General features: G+C 45.4%; 1 protein-coding gene across 2 annotated transcripts in view; it reads right to left on the bottom strand.

Annotated features, from left to right (window-relative positions):
* The window catches only part of Pah (phenylalanine hydroxylase), a 64,921-nt gene that overhangs the window by 31,417 nt on the left and 9,650 nt on the right, over positions 1-23,854 (bottom strand). Inside the window, exon 3 of one of the 2 annotated variants that reach the window (NM_012619.2) lies at positions 22,806-22,989. In NM_012619.2, coding sequence (NP_036751.2) covers positions 22,806-22,989 — 184 coding nt within the window. Of the gene's footprint in view, positions 1-9,680; positions 10,122-22,805; positions 22,990-23,854 lie in introns of those variants that run through there. The other variant, XM_087555738.1, reaches the window with a different exon arrangement.

Genomic DNA, 23,854 nt, shown 5'->3' with positions numbered 1-23,854 from the left:
AACAAAATCAGAAATGAAAAGGGAGACATAACTACAGATTCGGAGGAAATTCAAAAAATCATCAGATCTTACTATAAAAACCTATATTCAACAAAATTTGAAAATCTTCAGGAAATGGACAATTTCCTAGACAGATACCAGGTATCGAAGTTAAATCAGGAACAGATAAACCAGTTAAACAACCCCATAACTCCTAAGGAAATAGAAGCAGTCATTAAAGGTCTCCCAACCAAAAAGAGCCCAGGTCCAGACGGGTTTAGTGCAGAATTCTATCAAACCTTCATAGAAGACCTCATACCAATATTATCCAAACTATTCCACAAAATTGAAACAGATGGAGCACTACCGAATTCCTTCTACGAAGCCACAATTACTCTTATACCTAAACCACACAAAGACACAACAAAGAAAGAGAACTTCAGACCAATTTCCCTTATGAATATCGACGCAAAAATACTCAATAAAATTCTGGCAAACCGAATTCAAGAGCACATCAAAACAATCATCCACCATGATCAAGTAGGCTTCATCCCAGGCATGCAGGGATGGTTTAATATACGGAAAACCATCAACGTGATCCATTATATAAACAAACTGAAAGAACAGAACCACATGATCATTTCATTAGATGCTGAGAAAGCATTTGACAAAATTCAACACCCCTTCATGATAAAAGTCCTGGAAAGAATAGGAATTCAAGGCCCATACCTAAACATAGTAAAAGCCATATACAGCAAACCAGTTGCTAACATTAAACTAAATGGAGAGAAACTTGAAGCAATCCCACTAAAATCAGGGACTAGACAAGGCTGCCCACTCTCTCCCTACTTATTCAATATAGTTCTTGAAGTTCTAGCCAGAGCAATCAGACAACAAAAGGAGATCAAGGGGATACAGATCGGAAAAGAAGAGGTCAAAATATCACTATTTGCAGTTGACATGATAGTATATTTAAGTGATCCCAAAAGTTCCACCAGAGAACTACTAAAGCTGATAAACAACTTCAGCAAAGTGGCTGGGTATAAAATTAACTCAAATAAATCAGTTGCCTTCCTCTATACAAAAGAGAAACAAGCCGAGAAAGAAATTAGGGAAACGACACCCTTCATAATAGACCCAAATAATATAAAGTACCTCGGTGTGACTTTAACCAAGCAAGTAAAAGATCTGTACAATAAGAACTTCAAGACACTGAGGAAAGAAATTGAAGAAGACCTCAGAAGATGGAAAGATCTCCCATGCTCATGGATTGGCAGGATTAATATGGTAAAAATGGCCATTTTACCAAAAGCAATCTACAGATTCAATGCAATCCCCATCAAAATACCAATCCAATTCTTCAAAGAGTTAGACAGAACAATTTGCAAATTCATCTGGAATAACAAAAAACCCAGGATAGCTAAAGCTATCCTCAACAATAAAAGGACTTCAGGGGGAATCACTATCCCTGAACTCAAGCAGTATTACAGAGCAATAGTGATAAAAACTGCATGGTATTGGTACAGAGACAGACAGATAGACCAGTGGAATAGAATTGAAGACCCAGAAATGAACCCACACACCTATGGTCACTTGATTTTTGACAAAGGAGCCAAAACCATCCAATGGAAAAAAGATAGCATTTTCAGCAAATGGTGCTGGTTCAACTGGAGGGCAACATGTAGAAGAATGCAGATCGATCCATCCTTATCACCCTGTACAAAGCTTAAGTCCAAGTGGATCAAGGACCTCCACATCAAAGCAGACACACTCAAACTAATAGAAGAAAAACTAGGGAAGCATCTGGAACACATGGGCACTGGAAAAAATTTCCTGAACAAAACACCAATGGCTTATGCTCTAAGATCAAGAATCGACAAATGGGATCTCATAAAACTGCAAAGCTTCTGTAAGGCAAAGGACACTGTGGTTAGGACAAAACGGCAACCAACAGATTGGGAAAAGATCTTTACCAATCCTACAACAGATAGAGGCCTTATTTCCAAAATATACAAAGAACTCAAGAAGTTAGACCGCAGGGAAACAAATAACCCTATTAAAAAATGGGGTTCAGAGCTAAACAAAGAATTCACAGCTGAGGAATGCCGAATGGCGGAGAAACACCTAAAGAAATGTTCAACATCTTTAGTCATAAGGGAAATGCAAATCAAAACAACCCTGAGATTTCACCTCACACCAGTGCGATTGGCTAAGATCAAAAACTCAGGTGACAGCAGATGCTGGCGAGGATGTGGAGAAAGAGGAACACTCCTCCATTGTTGGTGGGATTGCAGACTGGTAAAACCATTCTGGAAATCAGTCTGGAGGTTCCTCAGAAAATTGGACATTGAACTGCCTGAGGATCCAGCTATACCTCTCTTGGGCATATACCCAAAAGATGCCTCAACATATAAAAGAGACACGTGCTCCACTATGTTCATCGCAGCCTTATTTATAATAGCCAGAAAATGGAAAGAACCCAGATGCCCTTCAACAGAGGAATGGATACAGAAAATGTGGTACATCTACACAATGGAATATTACTCAGCTATCAAAAACAACGAGTTTATGAAATTCGTAGGCAAATGGTTGGAACTGGAAAATATCATCCTGAGTGAGCTAACCCAATCACAGAAAGACATACATGGTATGCACTCATTGATAAGTGGCTATTAGCCCAAATGCTTGAATTACCCTAGATCCCTAGAACAAACGAAACTCAAGACGGATGATCAAAATGTGAATGCTTCACTCCTTCTTTAAATGAGGAAAAAGAATACCCTTGGCAGGGAAGGGAGAGGCAAAGATTAAAACAGAGACTGAAGGAACACCCATTCAGAGCCTGCCCCACATGTGGCCCATACATATACAGCCACCCAATTAGACAAGATGGATGAAGCAAAGAAGTGCAGACCGACAGGAGCCGGATGTAGATCGCTCCTGAGAGACACAGCCAGAATACAGCAAATATAGAGGCGAATGCCAGCAGCAAACCACTGAACTGAGAATAGGTCCCCTATTGAAGGAATCAGAGAAAGAACTGGAAGAGCTTGAAGGGGCTCGAGACCCCAAAAGTACAACAATGCCAAGCAACCAGAGCTTCCAGGGACTAAGCCACTACCTAAAGACTATACATGGACTGACCCTGGACTCTGACCCCATAGGTAGCAATGAATATCCTAGTAAGAGCACCAGTGGAAGGGGAAGCCCTGGGTCCTGCTAAGACTGAACCCCCAGTGAACTAGTCTATGGGGGGAGGGCGGCAATGGGGGGAGGGTTGGGAGGGGAACACCCATAAGGAAGGGGAGGGGGGAGGGGGATGTTTGCCCGGAAACCGGGAAAGGGAATAACACTAGAAATGTATATAAGAAATACTCAAGTTAATAAAAAAAAAAAATCAAAAAAAAAAAATAAATAAATTCCACTTTCTTGGGAGACTGATTTTCAAACACCAGACTTAGACTGAACCTTGGCCTAGGCTGTTCTTTGGGACTCTCTGACTCAGAGATTAAGGAACGAGAGGGTCTTCTACCCAGTCCTCTACTGGAACTCACTAAAGGACTCTTTCCCTGTCCAGAAAACACAGGACAAAGTCAAGTTCTGCACTCTGGAATATTAGACCTTTGGAACTCTGACTGAAGCAGAGCCCACACCCGGCCCCATCTCATGCCTGAAAGTTTTCATGAATCATCTCAAACTCATCCCCTGCCCACCCTTTGTAGTAGCTGTCAACAAAGATTTTCTGTGGCAGCAGAAATTGTGTAAAGCCCCAAATATAAATTAGACCCAAGTTAGAACGATGAACCCTCAGACGCCAACCTTCTACCTCATGACTCCCTCCTGAGTACCTTGGGCAACCCCTACAAAACCTTTCAATATCAAAGCAAATCACTACCCCCAGTGAAAGTAACAGACTCAGGTGGCTTGGCGCTTGCTTTCCAAAGTAACACCATGAGGAAGGATGAGTTACATGAGTTTTGTGTCTGCAATAACGGTATCTCTCCTAGAGAGAGACCAGAGAGAAGAGAAGGTGACACCACCCAAATCCTTGAGCTTTTAAGAGATGTACCGGGTGCAAGTGCCCTGTGTATGAACAGAGACCAGGAAAGTGCGACGGCTAGGTTCCCTGAGGGGCAGGAGCCATGAGTGCTGAGTGACTGTGAAGAAATTGAAGGGAAGAGAAGAAAAATGGAAGGCCTCCGGTTATATTAACAGTAGTGACCACCATTCACAGCCTCTACTCTGACCTAGTTTCTCTCTCTGAAGTCCTGTCTCATACAGATGAAAAACCGAGGATTTAAAGATCTGAGAATCAAAACAACTGGCTTAAGATCACATCATGACTGGGGTTGGGGATTTAGCTCAGTGGTAGAGCGCTTGCCTAGCACGCGCAAGGCCCTGGGTTCGGTCCCCAGCTCTGGAAAAAAAAAAAAAAAAAAAAAAGAAAGAAAAAAAAAATCACATCATGACTAAGATAAGGCCAGAATCATAAAAGCAAACAGACATGGCAGGGTTCATGTAGCGAGCCAAGGCCATGGCTATTAACTCTAACCCTGAAAGGAGGCTGGAGGACCCAAGGTTGAATTTGTAAGCAGCCCCAGTCCGGCTTCAGAGGAAAGGCAACTCTGTGTCCACTCCTCTGTGAAAATAGAAACTGTAACAATAGGAAGGGCCGCTGATGTTTTCTGAAGCATTATCATGGGCTAGGCACTGGGGTTACATTTGCGATGGAGTTTGTCCTTTAATCTGGGGTTGCTGTGAGGAAGGACTGAAGGAAGAAATGCGTACAGCCCCAAGGTAAGGTTCCCCCACTACTGGCTCAAGTGAGATGAGAAAGAACACTTCTGCCATCTAGTGGCAGGTTTCAGGAAATGCACCATGGAGATCTAAGCCGAAGCCTCAGAAAGGATTTCCCTTAAAACTTCAACTGTGCTCATAAAATGAAGTCAGAGCCTGTTTTTCTGAGGATCCAAGCTACTCGAGCTCTACACTTTCCACATGAACAATGCAGAACTAATGCAGGTGCAGCTCTAAATATTCTTTACATGGTGGGCTCTTTGGTATCTGTGTAACAAAGTCAGCAGAGTGCTCAAAGACTTTGTGACAGAAAAGCATTCTGGTTTTGAGCTGCAAATGAACAGATTTTCAAGTGTGTCTCGACTTTGGCTGAGGAATTTATCCCCCAAGCCAGCCCTTTATTTTTGGCTAATATCAGGGATCACTCAATTTCAGAGTTCTGTGGGTCACCAACAATATACAAAAACGGACACATGCGTGCACATACGCACATGCACAGAACAGCATGTGTACACACACACCCACGTGTATGCTCTGCTAGTGAATGACAGAGTCAAGATTCACATCCAGCTGCCTCCATGCTGGTCCCTGGGCCTTGATCCCAATCCTTCTGGCTCTTTAGTTTCTCACCCTGGGGTTTTTATGACTTTAAAGCACAGGTCACCTGTCTGCATCACCCTTTGAGTGGTGACAATGGAAGCCTTCTTAGCATAGGTCACTTATGTGACAGGTATTGTCCTCAGTGAGTTACTGAAGCCGCCTCCTCCCATCCTCACCGTGTGAAGTAGGTCACATTTTTTCCCCTACTTTACAGATGAGGGCACTAAGGAGCAGGGAGAAAAATCTAGAAAGGTAACTTCTTACTCCAGACTGCTGGGACAATACATTCTTCATGCCCACCATGTATAGGGGGCACAAGAACCTCCCTGTGTCCATCCTGCAGGGAGATGTCACATTCACCTCTGTATGACCAAGACCACATCTGATCCTCTCCGAGGTCCTTAAGCCTCATGCTTTACTGCATACATGGCATTGAGATAAATGTTACCAGAAAATCTTTCCCCAAAATATTGCTGTTCTTAAGTGCCTAAAAATATGAACTGACCGGAATCAGATCTAGAAGTCTGAACCAACACCGGTTAACTGGGTCATGTTGAACCATATTTCCTTCTTGTCTCACAAGAACCATTTCTTTTTTTACAGGTACTCCCACAGCTACGACAACTGCTTTCCATTCCTGTCCCCTAAGCTTTGCCCCAAGCTGTCCTTTCTCCTCGAGCCCTGCATATCAAAACTCTGCTATCAGCATTGATGCTGGTGTCTGTTCTCTAGTAAGATCAGAAGCACCAAGAAAAGGCCAGGTCTTCCATGAGACCTCACTTGTCTCCCCACGTATTGCCACCAAAGGGTCTCTCTAAATGGCCCTGGTCTGGATGAGGAGACCTCCCCCTCTCCCCTGCACGGAGTACAGTTAACAGCCACATCTCCCCTTGTTGCTTGTTGCTCCTTTATTGATTGCCAGAGAGTTACAAGCAGGTCAGGCAGCCCCTGCACCAGCAGAAGCACAAGCCAAACTTTCTTGTTGCATTGCTCTCCAAACATGGACACTCAGATTCCCAGCACCCCGGCATGTAGTGTGCAGCCCTGCACTCCAGGCCCTGGGCATGAAAGGTGTTAACACTGAGGGCTACCCTGTCTGTAGTGGTTACATTCTATGGGGCAGCACGAAAGAAGCAATCAAAAAGCAAAACAAAACAAAAAACCCCACAAATACACGTCAGCACTAGAGGCTCCCAAAGAGGAAAGTGGAGCCGAAAGATTGAAGTCACGGGTGAGTTATTGCATTAGTTTCTTTTAAAAATTCTCCAGCTTCATTGAGGTACAGTTAGCAAGCAAAACACACATACGTATGTATTTAACAATAATTCTATATACATATGCATTGCGAAATGGCTACCACAGTCAGGTTAATGAGCTCACCCATTGCTTCATATAGTTACCACTGTGCGTATGTGTGCAGATGTATGTACAGGTATGTAGTGTGTGCGTGTCTACATCTGTGTACATGCGTATGTGTGAGTGTTGAGGATACAAAAGGTCTCTCATCAACTTCAAGTATATACTGTATCATTATTATTATTATCATTATCATCATCATTATTATTATTATTACATGTTGCATGTTAGATCTCCAGGGCTTATTTATAACTTAAACTTTGTACCATTTGACCAATTTCTACCTATTTCTCTCCCCCAACACCAGGAAAGAACCACTGTCTGCCCCTGTGAATTTGACTTTCTGGGCTCCCTGTAGAAGAAAGGTCCTGAAGCATTTGTTTTCCTACAGTGAGCTTGTTTCCCTTAGCAAAGACCCCCATTCATATTGCATCAAATAGAAAGTCACCTACCATGGCTGAATGAATGATATTCCATTTACACAGGCGCGCGCACACACACACACACACACACACACACACACGACGTTTTCTATATCTACTCATATGTCTATGGAAATTTCTCCACAGTAAACAAGGACGTTCTGGTGCGTTTCCAAGATACTGATTTCATATTCTTTGAATGTACAGCCTTCAGTGGTATAGCTGGGTCATACGTGGTTCTATTTTAATATGAGGGGCAAGTACATACTGGGTCCCATTAAACCGAACCAATTTCCTGTCCATTCAGCAGTGTACAAGGATTCTCTTTTGCCCATGCGCTCACCAACACTGGCTATCTCGTCTCCATTCTGTGAGTCATAGAATGTTATGTAAAGACGTTTATGCCTCCAGTTCCTCAAGATGCTGGTGACTCAGTCCTACAGGAGCCCAGGGGATCCGGGAGAGTCAAAGTTTGTGCCGGCTTCACTGCTTTCCTGTGTCTTCTGAGGTCAGTCAGTCTAGCAATGACAAGGAGCCCCACACTGAGGCCAGACTGCCTTATTTGCATCCTGTCTCTGCTCTTACTAAGGGACCAGAAAAGTAGCGAAACCTCTTGAGCCTCAGTATTTCTTCTATAAAACGATAATGGGAGAGCTACTACAGAATATGCTTCATAAGAACAACAGGCATTTAAATGAGTCGATACACACATGCTTTTTCTGAAGAGTTGCGGCTCATAAGAACTGTACTACTGGTCAATTGTAAACACACACACACACACACACACACACACACACACAAAGAATCACATACAACTTAACAAATGCATTCTGAGAAGTGCAGAATTTCATCCTGTGCGATCTGGAGAACATTCATGCAAGCTCATACGTCACTATCACTATATGGGGCCCACTGTTGTTGATAACATCTTTTTATGGGCCTGACTGCATATATTGCCATTATATATATACACATATATACATATATGTATACATATATGTGTGTGTGTGCGAGCGTGTGCACACACACACAGGAGGGGGAAAGTAGGGAAGGGACGGAAAAGGGGGAAAGGAGAGGGTAGGGGAGGGGGAGGGAAGAGGGAGAGAGAGAATTGGGCGCTTCGTCACACACAAAGCAGAGTAAAACTTAACAGAAAAACTAATAAACATGCCACTTCCTTTGCAATGTAATTATATACGGGGGTTGTATTTTGTCTTCTAGATCCACAAAACAGATTCAAATCATCTTTCTTTGCTGCTAAATGAACTCCTACAGCAGACATGACACGTCTTAGCCCCATGGTCAGCACACAGAGAGACTCGATCCATGTTTACCATTAGTGACAGATTTAATAATCCTGGCAGTAATTGAAGAAAGAGGAGAACCGGAGCTTGGAGTGAAGAACTGTTTTTCCATCCAGTCCTGATAGTAACGCCCTTCCTAATACTGTGCCTCAGTTTCCCCCTGTAAGCCATGCATGTTGTGTTTACTTTTCCCTACGGTCCTTGGTGGGTTTGGTGTTCTGAGATGGGTAGAACCCTGTGAGAGGCTGGCCAGAAGACACGGGAAAAGACGCTTCCACCACAACCGGCAGGGCAGCTGTGTTTACCTTCTGGGAGTAGAGTCTACATTTTCAGCCCCCAAGTTACCGTTCACAGCATCCCTCCTCCATGGGAAGAGCCCATAGACTGAGCTGTGCTACCTCCCAACTGAACCCCAGAGGGCGACAAAGAGCCAGTCCCAGCTCTGGCGAGTTCTTCCCTCAGAGCAAAAACAATCTATCTGGGCTCAGAGAGCTTAGTTCAGGCTTCTTAGTAGAAAAGAAATGACTTAATTCATTAAATAATTATCGTAAACAAATCATAGAAATGACCATAAAAATCAGGTATCTCACAGAGGGTTGGTGAGGATCAAAATGAACTCGGTGGGGGTGGGGAGCTGACACAGCGCATACAGCATCTTCCTACCCAACGTGTGCACCTGGGTTTGAATTCGAAAACTCCACGTAAAGCCAGCCAAGAGCCTGTAATTTCAAGGTTCCTACATCAAAACAAGAGGCAGAGACAGGAGGCTGCCTTAGTAGCTCACGGATCAGGTAGTCTGGTATACACAGAGAGTGAAACAGAGACACTGTTTCAAAGTCCAAGGAGGGGGATCAACACCAGAGGTTGTCCTCCAACCTCCACACTCATGCTGTGATATGGACACACTACACACTGTGTCACAAGAGAGACAGATTTAAAATGATGATCTATGTATAAGCCCATAAAGAAGTGTTGCAGCAGTGTTTAACATGTAGTAAGGAATTTTAGACTCTATGGTCATATTATTACTCTTGCTGCTATAATGGTGGCAGGCCTGAGATTCACCCCTAGCAGCTGCCCAGCACTACCTGGACTCAACACACACACACACACACACACACACACACACACACACACACCACCTCCTCCAAGGCCCTTGCCAGCAGCCTGTGTCCTATGGAATAGAAGGACATGGGTCCATTAAAAGTTTGCAGGCGATCACCTTGGAATAAGACAGGAATCTTGAGAAAAGAGACCCAGTGGAGACGAATTCCAGTCCAGAGGTAAGAATGACCGGAGGCACATGACTTCATTTCTCTTCAGAAGGTGAAGGACAAGCAGTCTGGGGACCCTCTAAGTTAAAAGTAGGGAGCCTGGAGAAAGGCATCTTTTGCACTCGGCTCCAAACACATGCACCCTGACACCATGTGTGAAAGGGTGAGCATCCAAGACAGGAAGACAGCAGGTCTCTCTGTGCCCGAGGAGATCTTCCAAAGCATAAATGTGTGAATCTGAGTGAGTTACTTGCTCCCCCCCAAAAGTGTGGCTTTTCCCCTGTGAAATTTATGGGAGGACTAAACCAGCCGTCTGCCTCCTTCTTTAGTATGGGAAGCCACTCACCTATAACAGGTGGTTCTAAAGCCAGCCGTTGCGTTTGGACCTCATAACAAAGTCCACGGGTGCTTGTTTGCCTGACTAAGTAAACATGGTGATTCAAGCTACTGGGTAGCAGAGACTGAGCTCCCGGCCCATAGGCCTGACCCAATCAGTCAAAAAGTTCTAATTACTTTTTTTTTTTTTTGATGAGCTAAAGCAGGACCCCACGAGGCCTTGAAGAATTCCTTCCTGTCTTCCATCCAGACCTTCCTGGATATCAGTGGTATCACAGAACCTACCTTCTGCATACACTTTCTTCTTCTCAGTAGGGTTGCAGCCCCATCCAATCTCCACCACCATCACCCTGCCCCCACACACACAGGGGTCTCACTCACAATACTGAGAATAGGCACTGACCCCAGTGACCCAGGCCTTCATTTTGAAAACTTAAATCAGATTAGCTCATTAATGACCTTGCCAAATACCCCAGTGGTGGGTCAGGCTCTGCAAGCCCCTCCCCGGGCTCTGGGCTTGGGGTTAATGAATTACTGAGCCGGCTGGTGCAACAGAGGCTCTCTGTGAAGCCGGTGGCACCCGGGAGAGGGTGCAGATCGTTAATAAATATTGATTTGGCTCCAAAGGAAGCAGCCTGCCAGAGAGCAGGCCCCTGGACACCCACGTCGTGGTCCCATTAAGTCAGGGTCAACTGTTCTACCCAGACGTCAAGGGACCGCTGGCTCCAGAGCGCTCCCAAAGAAATGGCACCCCAAGAGCCAACTTCCTGCTTCGTGGGTCAGTGCGAGTCCATTAAATCCTCAGTAGTTCAAGGCAGACAGATCCCAATCTAACTCTCATCCTCTGTCAGATGTTCACCAGCCCCGGGGCTGAGTCAACAAGGCACCCAGGATTGTGGCCTGCCTGTCACAGAAAGGGCAATAAATCCTCTGATTCAGAGGCCCAGAACAGAAGGGTGTTTTCACCCCAACTCCAGGCTCCCCTAGGTCTCCTCTGAGGCCGGTCGTCGCCAGCCTCGTATTGAAGCAGCGACTGTGTGAGTGCCAGGAGTCATTGCAAAGGAAGAGGGCATGACGGGCTCATCTTGCGGGTGAAGACCTCCGGGGTCTTATTGTCCCTTTAAAGGAACTTCTATGTCTGTTTCTAGGGGAAGAACGACCAACAGCAAGAAGGTGTTAGCAAGAGTGAAGGAGCCGTAGCTTGGCTGACAGGACAGGCAGTATCAGCAGTGATGGGATCCTGGCAAAGCACACAGCTTCTATTTACCAATCTGATTCTTAGAGCCAGACACAGAAACGAGTGAAGACTAGAAATTTCAGTGAAACGCTGAAATTATAAATAGATAAAAATCTCTAGGACCCTTTACTCCAGTCATCCCGTCAACTAGAGCTGTTCTTCCATTGACCCTTCCAACGGGCCATGTGTCTCTAGTTTTTTATGATTCACTTTATTTTTTTAACCAGGGGAGGCAGGTACAGGTGAGTGCCAGTGCGAGAAGAGGCCAGGTCATTGGGGTCCCTTAGAGATAGAGATACAGGAAGTTATGAGCCACCCCATTTAGGTGCTGGACACCCAACTCCCATCCTCAGAAAAAGTAATGTGTGTTGTAAACTATGCACCATCTTTCGCTCCAGCCTCCAAGATACTACATGTCTCTCACGGGTTTATAGTGGCAGGTTACCCACCACAACCCATAAACCTCCATTTCTGCCTTCTAAATACTTACAGGATCTGGGATCAGCTGATACATCACTCACAACTTGAGTTATGGCCAACGTGCCTATATGAGTCAAACATAGTACATGTGATGGCTTATCTAACCCCAAGTCTTCCTCTCCTCTCACCTGTGGGACCAAAGACTGAGTTCAGTGCATGCAGAAGGGTACTGCCTAGAAATACCATGTCTCTCCATCATTGCTATATATCGCCATACAGCAATGACTCCACACCAGGCTGGGCACATCTGCTTTCTCTCCTACTGTTCACCCTGAATGGCATGAGGGAAGGAAAGTCAGAGGGCAAATGTGAATGAAAGAGAAAAGAGTGGGAAGGCTAACCCAAGTTCAAGAACAATAGTAAAGGGAAGCAAAGAGCACTAGGTGAGATTTTAAGAAGAAGGGGTCATCTAATGTATAAAATGGTCAGGAACCAGACATAAGTGTATCAACTGATGCAAAGACATCAAAGATCGTCAAAGTAGTTCCAGGAAAAACATCATTTGGGTAACAAGCGTTGTCAGAGTTGGTAGGAAAGGGAGGAGGAAGGAAGGAGGGAAACGTGAAGCAAAGGGACAAGGAATGGGAGGACAAGGGTAAATAGAGCAAGACGGGGAGGGAAACTCCTTCTCGATGGCTCTCTTGCCCCTGTAATACATAGCCAAGAGGCACAGCCACACAGCCACACAGCCACACAGCCACACAGCCACACAGCCACACAGCCACACAGCCACACACCCACACACCCACACAGTCACACACCCACACAGCCACACACTCACACACTCACACAGCCACACACTCACACACCCACACACCCACACATCCACACAGCCACACAGCCACACAGCCACACAGTCACACACTCACACACTCACACATCCACACACTCACACACTCACACTTCCACACACCCACATAGCCACACACCCGCACACCCACACACCCACACACCCACACACCCACACACCCACACACCCACACAGCCACACAACCGCACACCCGCACACCCACACACCCGCACACCCGCACACCCACACAGCCACACAGCTACACAGTCACACAGCCACACAGCCACACACCCACACACCCACACACCCACACACCCACACACTCACACAGCCACACAGCCACACACCCACACACCCACACACCCACACAGTCACACACCCACACAGCCACACACTCACACAGCCACACACCCACACAGTCACACAGCCACACAATCACACACCCGCACACCCACACAATCACACACCCACACATCCACACACCCACACAGCCACACATCCACACACCCACACATCCACACACCCACACAATCACACACTCACACACTCACACATCCACACACCCACACAGTCACACATCCACACACCCACACACCCACACAGTCACACAGCCACACACCCACACACCCACACATCCACACATCCACACACCCACACAGTCACACATCCACACACCCGCACACCCGCACACCCACACAGCCACACAATCACACACTCACACACTCACACACTCACACATCCACACACCCACACACCCACACATCCACACACCCACACAGTCACACAGCCACACACCCACACACCCACACACCCGCACACCCGCACAATCACACACTCACACATCCACACACCCACACAGTCACACATCCACACACCCACACAGTCACACATCCACACACCCACACAGTCACACACCCACACACTCACACAGCCACACACCCGCACACCCACACACCCACACACCCACATAATCACACACTCACACATCCACACACCCACACAGTCACACATCCATACACCCACACATCCACACACCCACACAATCACACACTCACACACTCACACATCCACACACCCACACAGTCACACATCCACACACCCACACACCCACACAGTCACACAGCCACACACCCACACACCCACACACCCACACACCCACACACCCACACACTCACACATCCACACACCCACACACCCACACATCCACACACCCACACAGTCACACAGCCACACACCCACACACCCACACACCCGCACACCCACACACCCACACAATCACACATCCACACACCCACACAGTCACACACCCACACACTCACACAATCACACACTCACACATCCACACACCCACACAGTCACACATCCACACACCCACACACCCACACACCCACACAATCACACACTCACACATCCACACACCCACACACCCACACATCCACACACCCACACACTCACACACCCACACACCCACACACCCGCACACCCACACACCCACACAATCACACATCCACACACCCACACATCCACACACCCACACACTCACACAATCACACACTCACACATCCACACACCCACACAGTCACACATCCACACACCCACACATCCACACACCCACACATCCACACACTCACATATCCACACACCCACACACCCACACACCCACACATCCACACACCCACACACCCACACACCCACACACCCACACACCCACACATCCACACACCCACACACCCACACATCCACACACCCACACAGTCACACATCCACACACCCACACAGTCACACATCCACACACCCACACAGTCACACACCCACACACTCACACACTCACACACCCACACAATCACACACTCACACATCCACACACCCACACATCCACACACCCACACAATCACACACTCACACACTCACACATCCACACACCCACACAGTCACACATCCACACACCCACACAGTCACACATCCACACACCCACACACCCACACAGTCACACAGCCACACACCCACACACCCGCACACCCACACACCCACACACTCACACATCCACACACCCACACACCCACACAGTCACACAGCCACACAGCCACACAGCCACACACCCGCACACCCGCACACCCACACACCCGCACACCCACACACCCACACACCCACACACCCACACAGCCACACAATCACACACTCACACACTCACACATCCACACACCCACACACCCACACACCCACACACCCACACAGTCACACACCCACACACCCACACACCCACACACCCACACACCCACACAGTCACACACCCACACACCCACACACCCACACACCCACACACCCGCACACCCACACAGCCACACAATCACACACTCACACACTCACACACTCACACATCCACACACCCACACACCCACACACCCACACACCCACACACTCACACATCCACACACCCACACAGTCACACAGCCACACACCCGCACACCCAAGGGCTTGGAAATAGAATCGCGGGGCCACCACAAAGCCCCACACATGAAGGTTGTCCTTGACTGATGGGTAACATCAACCCTAATGTGGAGAAGGCTGCCTGCCACCAATTCCATCTGCATTACTCTCCTGGATACACACCCACGGCCATGCTGGTGGTAACACATAATCTGATGTTGGCCCAAGTTATGGATGACAGAGGTATCTCGCTATTGAAGCCCAAACATGTCCTACTCATCTTGATCAAGTTCAGGTCAATCACTTAGGCTCCAAGAACAGAGCCTCTTGAACGATCTTGCCCGTGAACTGTAGGAAGTAGCAGAGTGGGTCTTAGTTATGTCTCACAGAAGAAGAAAGAAGAAGAAGAAGAAGAAGAAGAAGAAGAAGAAGAAGAAGAAGAAGAAGAAGAAGAAGAAGAAGAAGAAGAGGAAGAGGAAGAGGAAGAGGAAGAGGAAGAGGAAGAGGAAGAGGAAGAGGAAGAGGAAGAGGAAGAGGAAGAGGAAGAGGAAGAAGAAGAAGAAGAAGAAGAAAAGAAGAAGAAGAAGGAAGAAGAAGAAGAAGAAGAAAAGAAGAAGAAGAAGAAAAGAAGAAGAAGAAAAGAAGAAGAAGAAGAAGAAGGAAGAAGAAGAAGAAGGAAGAAGAAGAAGAAGAAGAAGAAGAAGAAGAAGAAGAAGAAGAAGAAGAAGAAGAAGAAGAAGAAGAAGAAGAAGAAGAAGAAGAAGAAGAAGAAGAAGAAGAAGAAGAAGAAGAAGAAGAAGAAGAAGAAGAAGAAGAAGAAGAAGAAGAAGAAGAAGAAGAAGAAGAAGAAGAAGAAGAAGAAGAAGAAGAAGAAGAAGAAGAAGAAGAAGAAGAAGAAGAAGAAGAAGAAGAAGAAGAAGAAGAAGGAAGAAGAAGAAGAAGAAGAAGAAGAAGAAGAAGAAGAAGAAGAAGAAGAAGAAGAAGAAGAAGGAAGAAGAAGAAGAAGAAGAAGAAGAAGAAGAAGAAGAAGAAGAAGAAGAAGAAGAAGAAGAAGAAGAAGAAGAAGAAGAAGAAGAAGAAGAAGAAGAAGAAGAAGAAGAAGGAAGAAGAAGAAGAAGAGGAGGAGGAGGAGGAGGAGGAAGAGGAGGAGGAGGAGGAAGAGGAGGAGGAGGAGGAAGAGGAGGAAGAGGAGGAGGAGGAGGAGGAAGAGGAGGAAGAAGAGGAGGAGGAGGAAGAGGAGGAAGAGGAGGAAGAGGAGGAGGAGGAAGAGGAGGAAGAGGAGGAAGAGGAGGAAGAGGAGGAGGAAGAGGAGGAAGAGGAGGAAGAGGAGGAAGAAGAAGAAGAAGAAGGGGGGAGGGGAGGGGAGGAGGAGAGGGGAAGGGGAAGAAGAAGAAAAGGCTGGTGCAATTGCCCACTGAAAGGGGACATGTTACCACGGAGAATATAGAGAAGAAAGTATTGGCTCTTGACCTTTAAATTATTGCTCTTTCTAGGTCACTGTGTGGTTCCCCTTGGGCCAGCGTGAATGACAAGTTGGCATTTAGTTACAATCATTTGGGGACCATACATGTCACATGGAGAAAGGACGTCCTCAGCCTGTTCTTTCTAACTTTCACAATCTTAGTCTTAGCCCAAATAGCATGTGGTAGTGCCCTTTGTTTAACAAAGATTGTGAATTTGGGGACTCTGCACCTGAACACCTGTGAAAATCATTGTGTATCCTGTTAGAAGACTCACGTATTTGTTTACTGACAACATAGGCCCTGCCTGTCAGCCTCCATCAAAATTATATCATGTCATCCACACAATCACACTAGCACTAAATATCTTCATATTTCAAATGAGATGCAAAAGGCTTAACGAGAGCAAGCAAGTTGACGGAATGCTACAGACCAGGGATTAAACCAGAACAATGAAGAATGCAAAACCGTTCTGCCCCCCAACTTTACCTCTCCCTTGTTTCCTGATACTGAAAACATGAATAATGTTCTCTGGTTATTCTAGCTACTGCAGAAATCAAGTAGAAAAGTAAAATGAAGAAGAATCGCAGTGGCCTGGCCAACCAGACAGCTTCATCGGGTGTTTGTTGAGATCTTTTTTGCCAATGAATTATTGACAGAGTCGTGGGGGTAAGTAGAATATTAACAGCATTGTGTGGTTCTGCATAGAGACCCAGAATTCCTCCTCTCCTCCTGAATCTGCTTATCTCCCACATTGGGCCAGCTTGTCTTAACAGGGGCAGTCTGAAGACATAGGAATCATCTCCCCAGCTGCCAGGACTTATAGCAATACCAATACATCCAGTGAGCATCCGAACAAAGACTTAAAACAGGGATACAAGCATGAGTTTCCATAAATCCAAAAATGTATTGTCTCCCTTAGATATAGGGCCATGAGAGTCTACAGTTATGGCTGTCAAAGCCATACACAAGGCAAAGCAAAAATGTATGGGGGTAAAGTTTTCAATTGACAGGGGAAGGAGACATTAGAAACAGAATACATAAAATAAAGAAAGCAATAGAAAAAAATAAAGATGCAGGTGGTGAGACTAAAGAAACTCCAACCATCTGGACCACTCAGTCTTAAGCAGCTTTCTGCTAAAGACTCTTAACACGTTAGGAACCATGACTCCTTTGAAAAGCGTTCTCTCTCGTCTTAAAAGCAAATAGGCATGCACACATGTGCACCCCTTTGCCAAGTCTTGAGAGGGTCAGGTCAGAGCCTTTTATGGGATCCTATCACTGATCACAGAAATCCTAAATGAATCTACATCTGTCTTGCTCAGTATGGCTCTTCAGGGCAGCAGTATTGAAGAAAGGAGAAGCCAGTAGGGGATTGAGCTAAGAGGGAAGAAATGTGTACAATAATGATTCTTTTGTCTTCCATCAATAATGCTAACTCTGTGCTAGACAGATAAATAAACGATAGCATAGAGATAGGGAGATGATAGACAGACAGACAGACAGATAGATAGATAGACAGACAGATAGACAAACAAAGATGATGGATAGACTGATACACACACACATATAAACTGATTGGAAAACAGGTGAATTGATAGATAAATATGGATAGATAGATAGATAGATAGATAGATAGATAGATAGATAGATAGATTATAGATGGGTGGATAGACAGACAGATAACAGCCAATCTTTCTGTTCACACAGAATATAACACAAAGTAAAGGGAATCTGGGTTTCCTGTTTCCACACAGTATCCTGTTAATCAATCCCCATTTGGAGAAAGTCTGAAGAGTGTCCATTTGCTTTTAAGAAACATCTACAAAGAGGAAAGTCTCTCAAAAGGCCATGCCCCTAACCTCCAACTACCTAAGACACTGCCCCGGTGTCTGCTTCCCCTGGCTGCAGTCTGTCTCCATGTAGGTATTTCCACCCCCCACTAAATGCAATGTCCTGCAGAAGACTCAGGGAAAGTAAAGGGATTAGTAGATGGATCGATGGTCGATATTAATACTCTTTCATGTTGGGTTGAAGAAGGATTTGAGGTCATCAGGAGAGAAGGCAGCAAGAGAATAGACTCAGTATTCAAAAGGCTCTCTGGATTAAAATCCTATTAAGTTCCCATCAGTTTCTCCAGGAGGCATTTGAGGAGGTTGGGTTTCTTTAACCTGTCACCATAATTAACCTTCCCCCAAGCTGTTTTGGGTGGGGCACATAAGCAATTAAGAAACTGAGAAACTTTCTTTTTCTATTGCCCACGCCCGCTGTTTGAATGCTTGAGAGACCAGAGTGCAAAGTGGTTTAGCTTAATTGATTTGAGGGGCTCAGGTCTCTCACTTGAACCTGCTGTCAGACTTGCCCCTGAGATCTGAGCCCCTCATTAAAAAGGGCATTTTGTCGGGAGACAGAATCAAAGGTTCCGATCGAGTCCTAAGCTTTCTTCCTCTTCTCATTCCCCCAGTGAGACTGACAGAAAACGAGCCACTGTGCAAAGCCGTGCTTGCTTCTTTCAAAAGCCCTACTTCCGGACCCAGACACCTCTCCCCAAATCTACTGCTGGAGTCCTCACCTCAGCATCTGCCACAGCCCCAGCAGCTGTTGAGTCACGGATTAAGTGCAGTCCAGGTGGGGACAGCCCTATGGGTGAGTGAGAAGTAGGGGTGACAAACAGTAGCACTGGCTATTTCTTCTTTGCTACATAAAATCACCCCTACTTCTCACCTACACGCACGGACACCTGCACACTCACACAGACTTCAAACAAACATTAGCACCCTGACGTCTGAGCAAAAAGACGAACGGACTCCTAAGGTCTCCATGTCTAAGAATCTCAGCAGTGGTTGCAGGATACCTCTTCCCCCCCCCCCGCCCCCAAGCAGGGGACCGAACCCAGCAGGATACCTCTTAACAAAACATCAGCCTTTCTTTTTTTACACTTTCTCACTGCTACACCTTGAGAGTTACATGCTACAGCATGTCTCCTTACAGCAACGGCCCCTTTTCTGTGTCTACCTGGGTGTCTTGGGCCCTTTGCCAGCCTGTGAGCTACTCAGGAACAAGCACTCATTTCTTTTTCTCCAGCTGCTAACCCAGTATCTGACATAGATCAGTCAGCACTTAACATACTGTGGCCCATGACCACACAGACTTTACCCTGCCTTAAAGGCACGTCAGAACTTCTATGAGCACTACGTAAATTAGAAGTCAGTAGGGCCGCGTGACCTTCAAGTCCGGTTCTTGAAATCTGTGAAGAATGTATTCGTACAAGCGGATTGCTGTAACTCCTGTAGTCATTTCTTTTCTCATAACTGACAATAATGGCAAGGATATAGAACATTTATGAAGCCCCTCAACGTCCTCTGCTCTATTCCCAGCGCCTACTGATGTGATTTTCATTAGCCCCGTAATGCCAGGAACTCTTGCTTCTTCCGCTGGATGTACCTTGAGATCGTCAGCCGCAACGGTTTGTTCAAAGCCACACCAAGTGTGCTATGTTTTGATTCAAGAAGCTGGGCTCCTAATTAATTCTCTATGTCCTCTCCAAGAACTTCCCTTCGGAGCTTCCAGCTCAGGCTGCAGCCTTCCAGCTGGCCGACATACATCTTCCTAGTTCTCCAAGTGGCGCCCGCTCGCCTGCCTGTCAATTGCTTTGATTTCCGACTCCAGCGCCCAGCTGGCCCAGACTCCACCTGCTCCAACCAGAGGCAGGGCTTGCCCCAGGACCCAGCAGGCCCTTTCTTTGTCCAGAGGGCCCCACGTTCCCGTTGGGGGCAGGTGGCCTAAAAAAGCAGCCATCGGTCTGGGAAGTAAGATGGAGGAGGCAAAAACATTTGAATAAGGAGGAATTAGAAGGGTCCCTTCTGAGACCTGAGCCTATATGACCACTCTGGGCAAAGGTCAGCCAGAGATGGGGCTTCTTCTCAGAGCTATATCTGAGAGGCGAGGGTAGAGATGACATCTTTTGAGAGACCTGGAGCTGCCTCTCCAGAGACATTTCTGTTGCCTGCTCCACAAGGTGCATCTTGTTTTATTTTTAAAAATCTTTTCTTTTTAAGTGAATTTTTTATTAGTTTTCATTGGCACATAAGAACTGTACCGATTCTGCATTGAGCTCCAGGATATAGGCTCGATGCCCTGAACAAAGAGAGAAAGGAGTGGGTGGAGAATCCCGCTGGTCCAATGTAATATTTTCATACACATGTAAATTACATAATGTCCAAATTGGAGGAATCACACTTATCCCCTTCAAACATTGATCACTTGGTCAAATGTTTAAAAATGTTTACTTCATGTTACATTTTAAAGAACAGAGTGCGTTATTGTTACTTGGAGTCATCCTTTTGCACAGCAGAACACCAGATTTGTTTCTTGTATCTTTCTTATGCTCAGTACCTGTACCTGTGGACTAATTCAGCAACAGTGCGTTCCTGACCCAAAGCACGTAGTGTTAGGAAAAGTTACTTTAGATTCTGAGGTAGGAAAAGAGTCCATTGAAATTAGCTTCCTCTCAGCAAGCAATGCTCTCAGGTGTTGAAAACGTGTCCACAACAAAAACCTATACACGAATGTTTATTACTCCAGTAATCCCAAACTGGAGTCAACCAAGATGTCATTAAAATAGACGAATAGGCCATCTGGGGTTGAGCTAATACATTGGGGTATTATTCAAGAGTAAAAATGAAATGATTATGTAAAGCCAAACATGAGCAAAGCCCATCTAAAATGCTGCTTCTGGAAAAGGCAAAGTTACAAGACTGAAAATAAAAGAAAGGAGGTGTGAAGGAGGGGAGGACAGCTCAGGCAGTTTTAAGACACTGGCACTCTGCTGTATGTCGTGGTGGTGGCAGACACAGAACACCACGCGTTGGTTAAAAGCAATAAAACTCTACAACACAAAGCAGGTTTTGAATGCGACCTACAGACTTTACTTCCTAGTAATAAATCAACCACTACTGGCCCATCGATTATTTGTTTAAATGTGCTGTTTGAATGTAGATTGGTAACAAAAAGAATACAATACAGACAATTTCTCTGTACATTCCTTCACTTTTCTCTAAAATTAAAAATAAATTCTATTCAAAATAGCTCCTATGAATATACCTTCCATCCTCAGAAAAAAGCAATCAAGCATCTTGCTTGCCCATATTCTTCGTGGGCTACACCCAAGTGTCGCAACCCTGTGTTGCCATTGAGCCAGTCCCTACAATATGCTAGACACCATGCTAGGCAACATATGTGCTACGATCTTGTTTGTAACAAAAGCTCTAGGAAAACACCAAGAAAGGATTTCCGTGAGAAACTGAAGGAAGGACTTGAACCAAACTGGTCCAGCTCCAAGCCTGTCGTACCTATAAGTCTTACCATGAGTGGACAGTGAAACGCTGTTTTGTTTTGTTTACAATGTCACGTTAGCTGTTCTCTCATCAAAGGTTGCTGTGTGCCGTATATTGCATACATTCTGTGGATACAGACTCATCAATGGTTACCATGTTCCACATACTGTGCTACATTCTGCAGATGGGGATGTGAGTAAAAGAGAAAAATGACCCAGTGGAAGAGTAAGACAGATGAAGGGAAGTACCAGGATTAAGGAAGTAAGTGATCCCTGATCCAGGTTTGGCATGTTGTAAGAATTTGGGGAAAGCTCTTTGGTTGGGCATCTTGTTTCCAGCTTACATTCCTCTAGAAACCACACTGAATGTGATGGTTAATTATCAACGTTACTCGTTTGGGAAAGAGTCTCACTGAGGGATTGTCTAGATCAGGTTGGCCCACGGGCATGACTTTGGGGGAGAGATTGTTCTGGTTATATTAACTGATGTGGAAAAACTCATTCTAAAAGTGGGCAGCACCATCCCGTAGGTTTAGATCCTGGCTTGTATAAGAGTAAAGATCTGGAGCTAATCACTAGGCATGCTTGCATTTACTTTCTCTCTGTTCTTGACTGAATACTGGGTAACTAATTGCTTCAGGCTTCTGTCACCTTTACTTCCCCCACAATCATGGACAGTAACCTGGAAGGATCTTTTCTCCCCTAAGTTGCTTCTTGTATTTCATCTAAGCACCAGCAGGAGGATCAATAGTTCTAGAGCAACCTCGGTTACTTAACACACTTGAGATCACTCTGAGCAACACAAGATCTTGTCTTTTAAACATTCAGTGGGTATACAAAACAGCTACCCTGAGGAAAGAGAATTATTGTGTGTGTCTATGATATGCTAGGCTTTTGTCTAGGTCCTTAGCTTACCTCCTCTCCATTATGCCCACCTTGTTATGCATGCTATTATTAAATGAAGACAGTGTGGTACTGTTTAGATCACAAGATCCTTCAGACTCTCACCTGTGTTCTTTTCCTTGTCTCGGGAAAGCTCGTGGACAGTGGCACCAATGTCATTCCTCAGGCTCTTGATGATGCTGCCCAGAACAGGTTTGCTACGCTTATCCAGATAAGTGAAGAACTCATACTCATCTTTGTTTAAACGAGAAGGTCTGGATTCAATGTGTGTCAGGTTGATATCGTTCTCCTAAAAGAGAAAGTTATAGGTGTGAGGGACTGCCATTCATTATTACCACAGGCCACGTATACAGAGCCAGAATGAGAGGCAACAAGCCAGACGGAGGAGCAGAGTTTAAAAGGAAATAAGCATGAGTATACGGAAGCTCTTAAACATTTAGACATTTTTTTTTTACCTTCTACAAAACCAAGCACCAGCTGACAAGAGGTAGAAAGGATGAGTCAAGTGCATCCAAACTTAATCATATAGAAATTTAATAACAGCCTAGAGTTGCCTGTATAAGACCTGGGTTTGGATCAAAAGTCTAGGACAATAGTTGCAAAGTTATGGCATAGGAAAACCTCCCTTTCACTCAATTAAATGCCACAGAGTCTCAATAGATAATATAGGCACAGCATTGTTTTGCTTCAATATAATCCCCAGAGCACAAGATAGGTTCATAAGCTCTAAATTATATCATCTATGAAATGCTAGACATTTTATTTTCATGCTTCCGCATCCCTCAGTTCCCCGTCTACACATGGATGGTCTTATGAGTGAGACTGTGAGCTCCTTGGGGGTCTTAGACAAATTAGCACATACACTCTGATGGGTACAACATAGTGTGTAGGACAACTATTAATATCGTCATATGTTCCACAACTATGCAAGATATTTTGTTTGTATTATATATGGAAATACATGTAATACTTTTCTATACATATATAATCTATATAAATACATATGTAATATTCACTAGACGCCAATCACTCTTTAGATGAGCAAAACAGATCTAGATGTTTTTCTTTTTAAAGTTTACATTCAAGTTGAGGTAATGAAGACAGAAGCTATAAAAGACAATTAACTTGTGTATAATTTTATAGTGATAGCGAAT

This window comes from Rattus norvegicus, chromosome 7, assembly GCF_021556685.1.
Source record: "Rattus norvegicus strain SHRSP/BbbUtx chromosome 7, alternate assembly SHRSP_T2T, whole genome shotgun sequence".
Classification (NCBI taxonomy): Eukaryota; Metazoa; Chordata; class Mammalia; order Rodentia; family Muridae; genus Rattus; species Rattus norvegicus.
The sequence above is the reverse complement of the archived record's forward strand: the minus strand, read 5'-3'. Positions and strand labels throughout refer to the sequence as shown.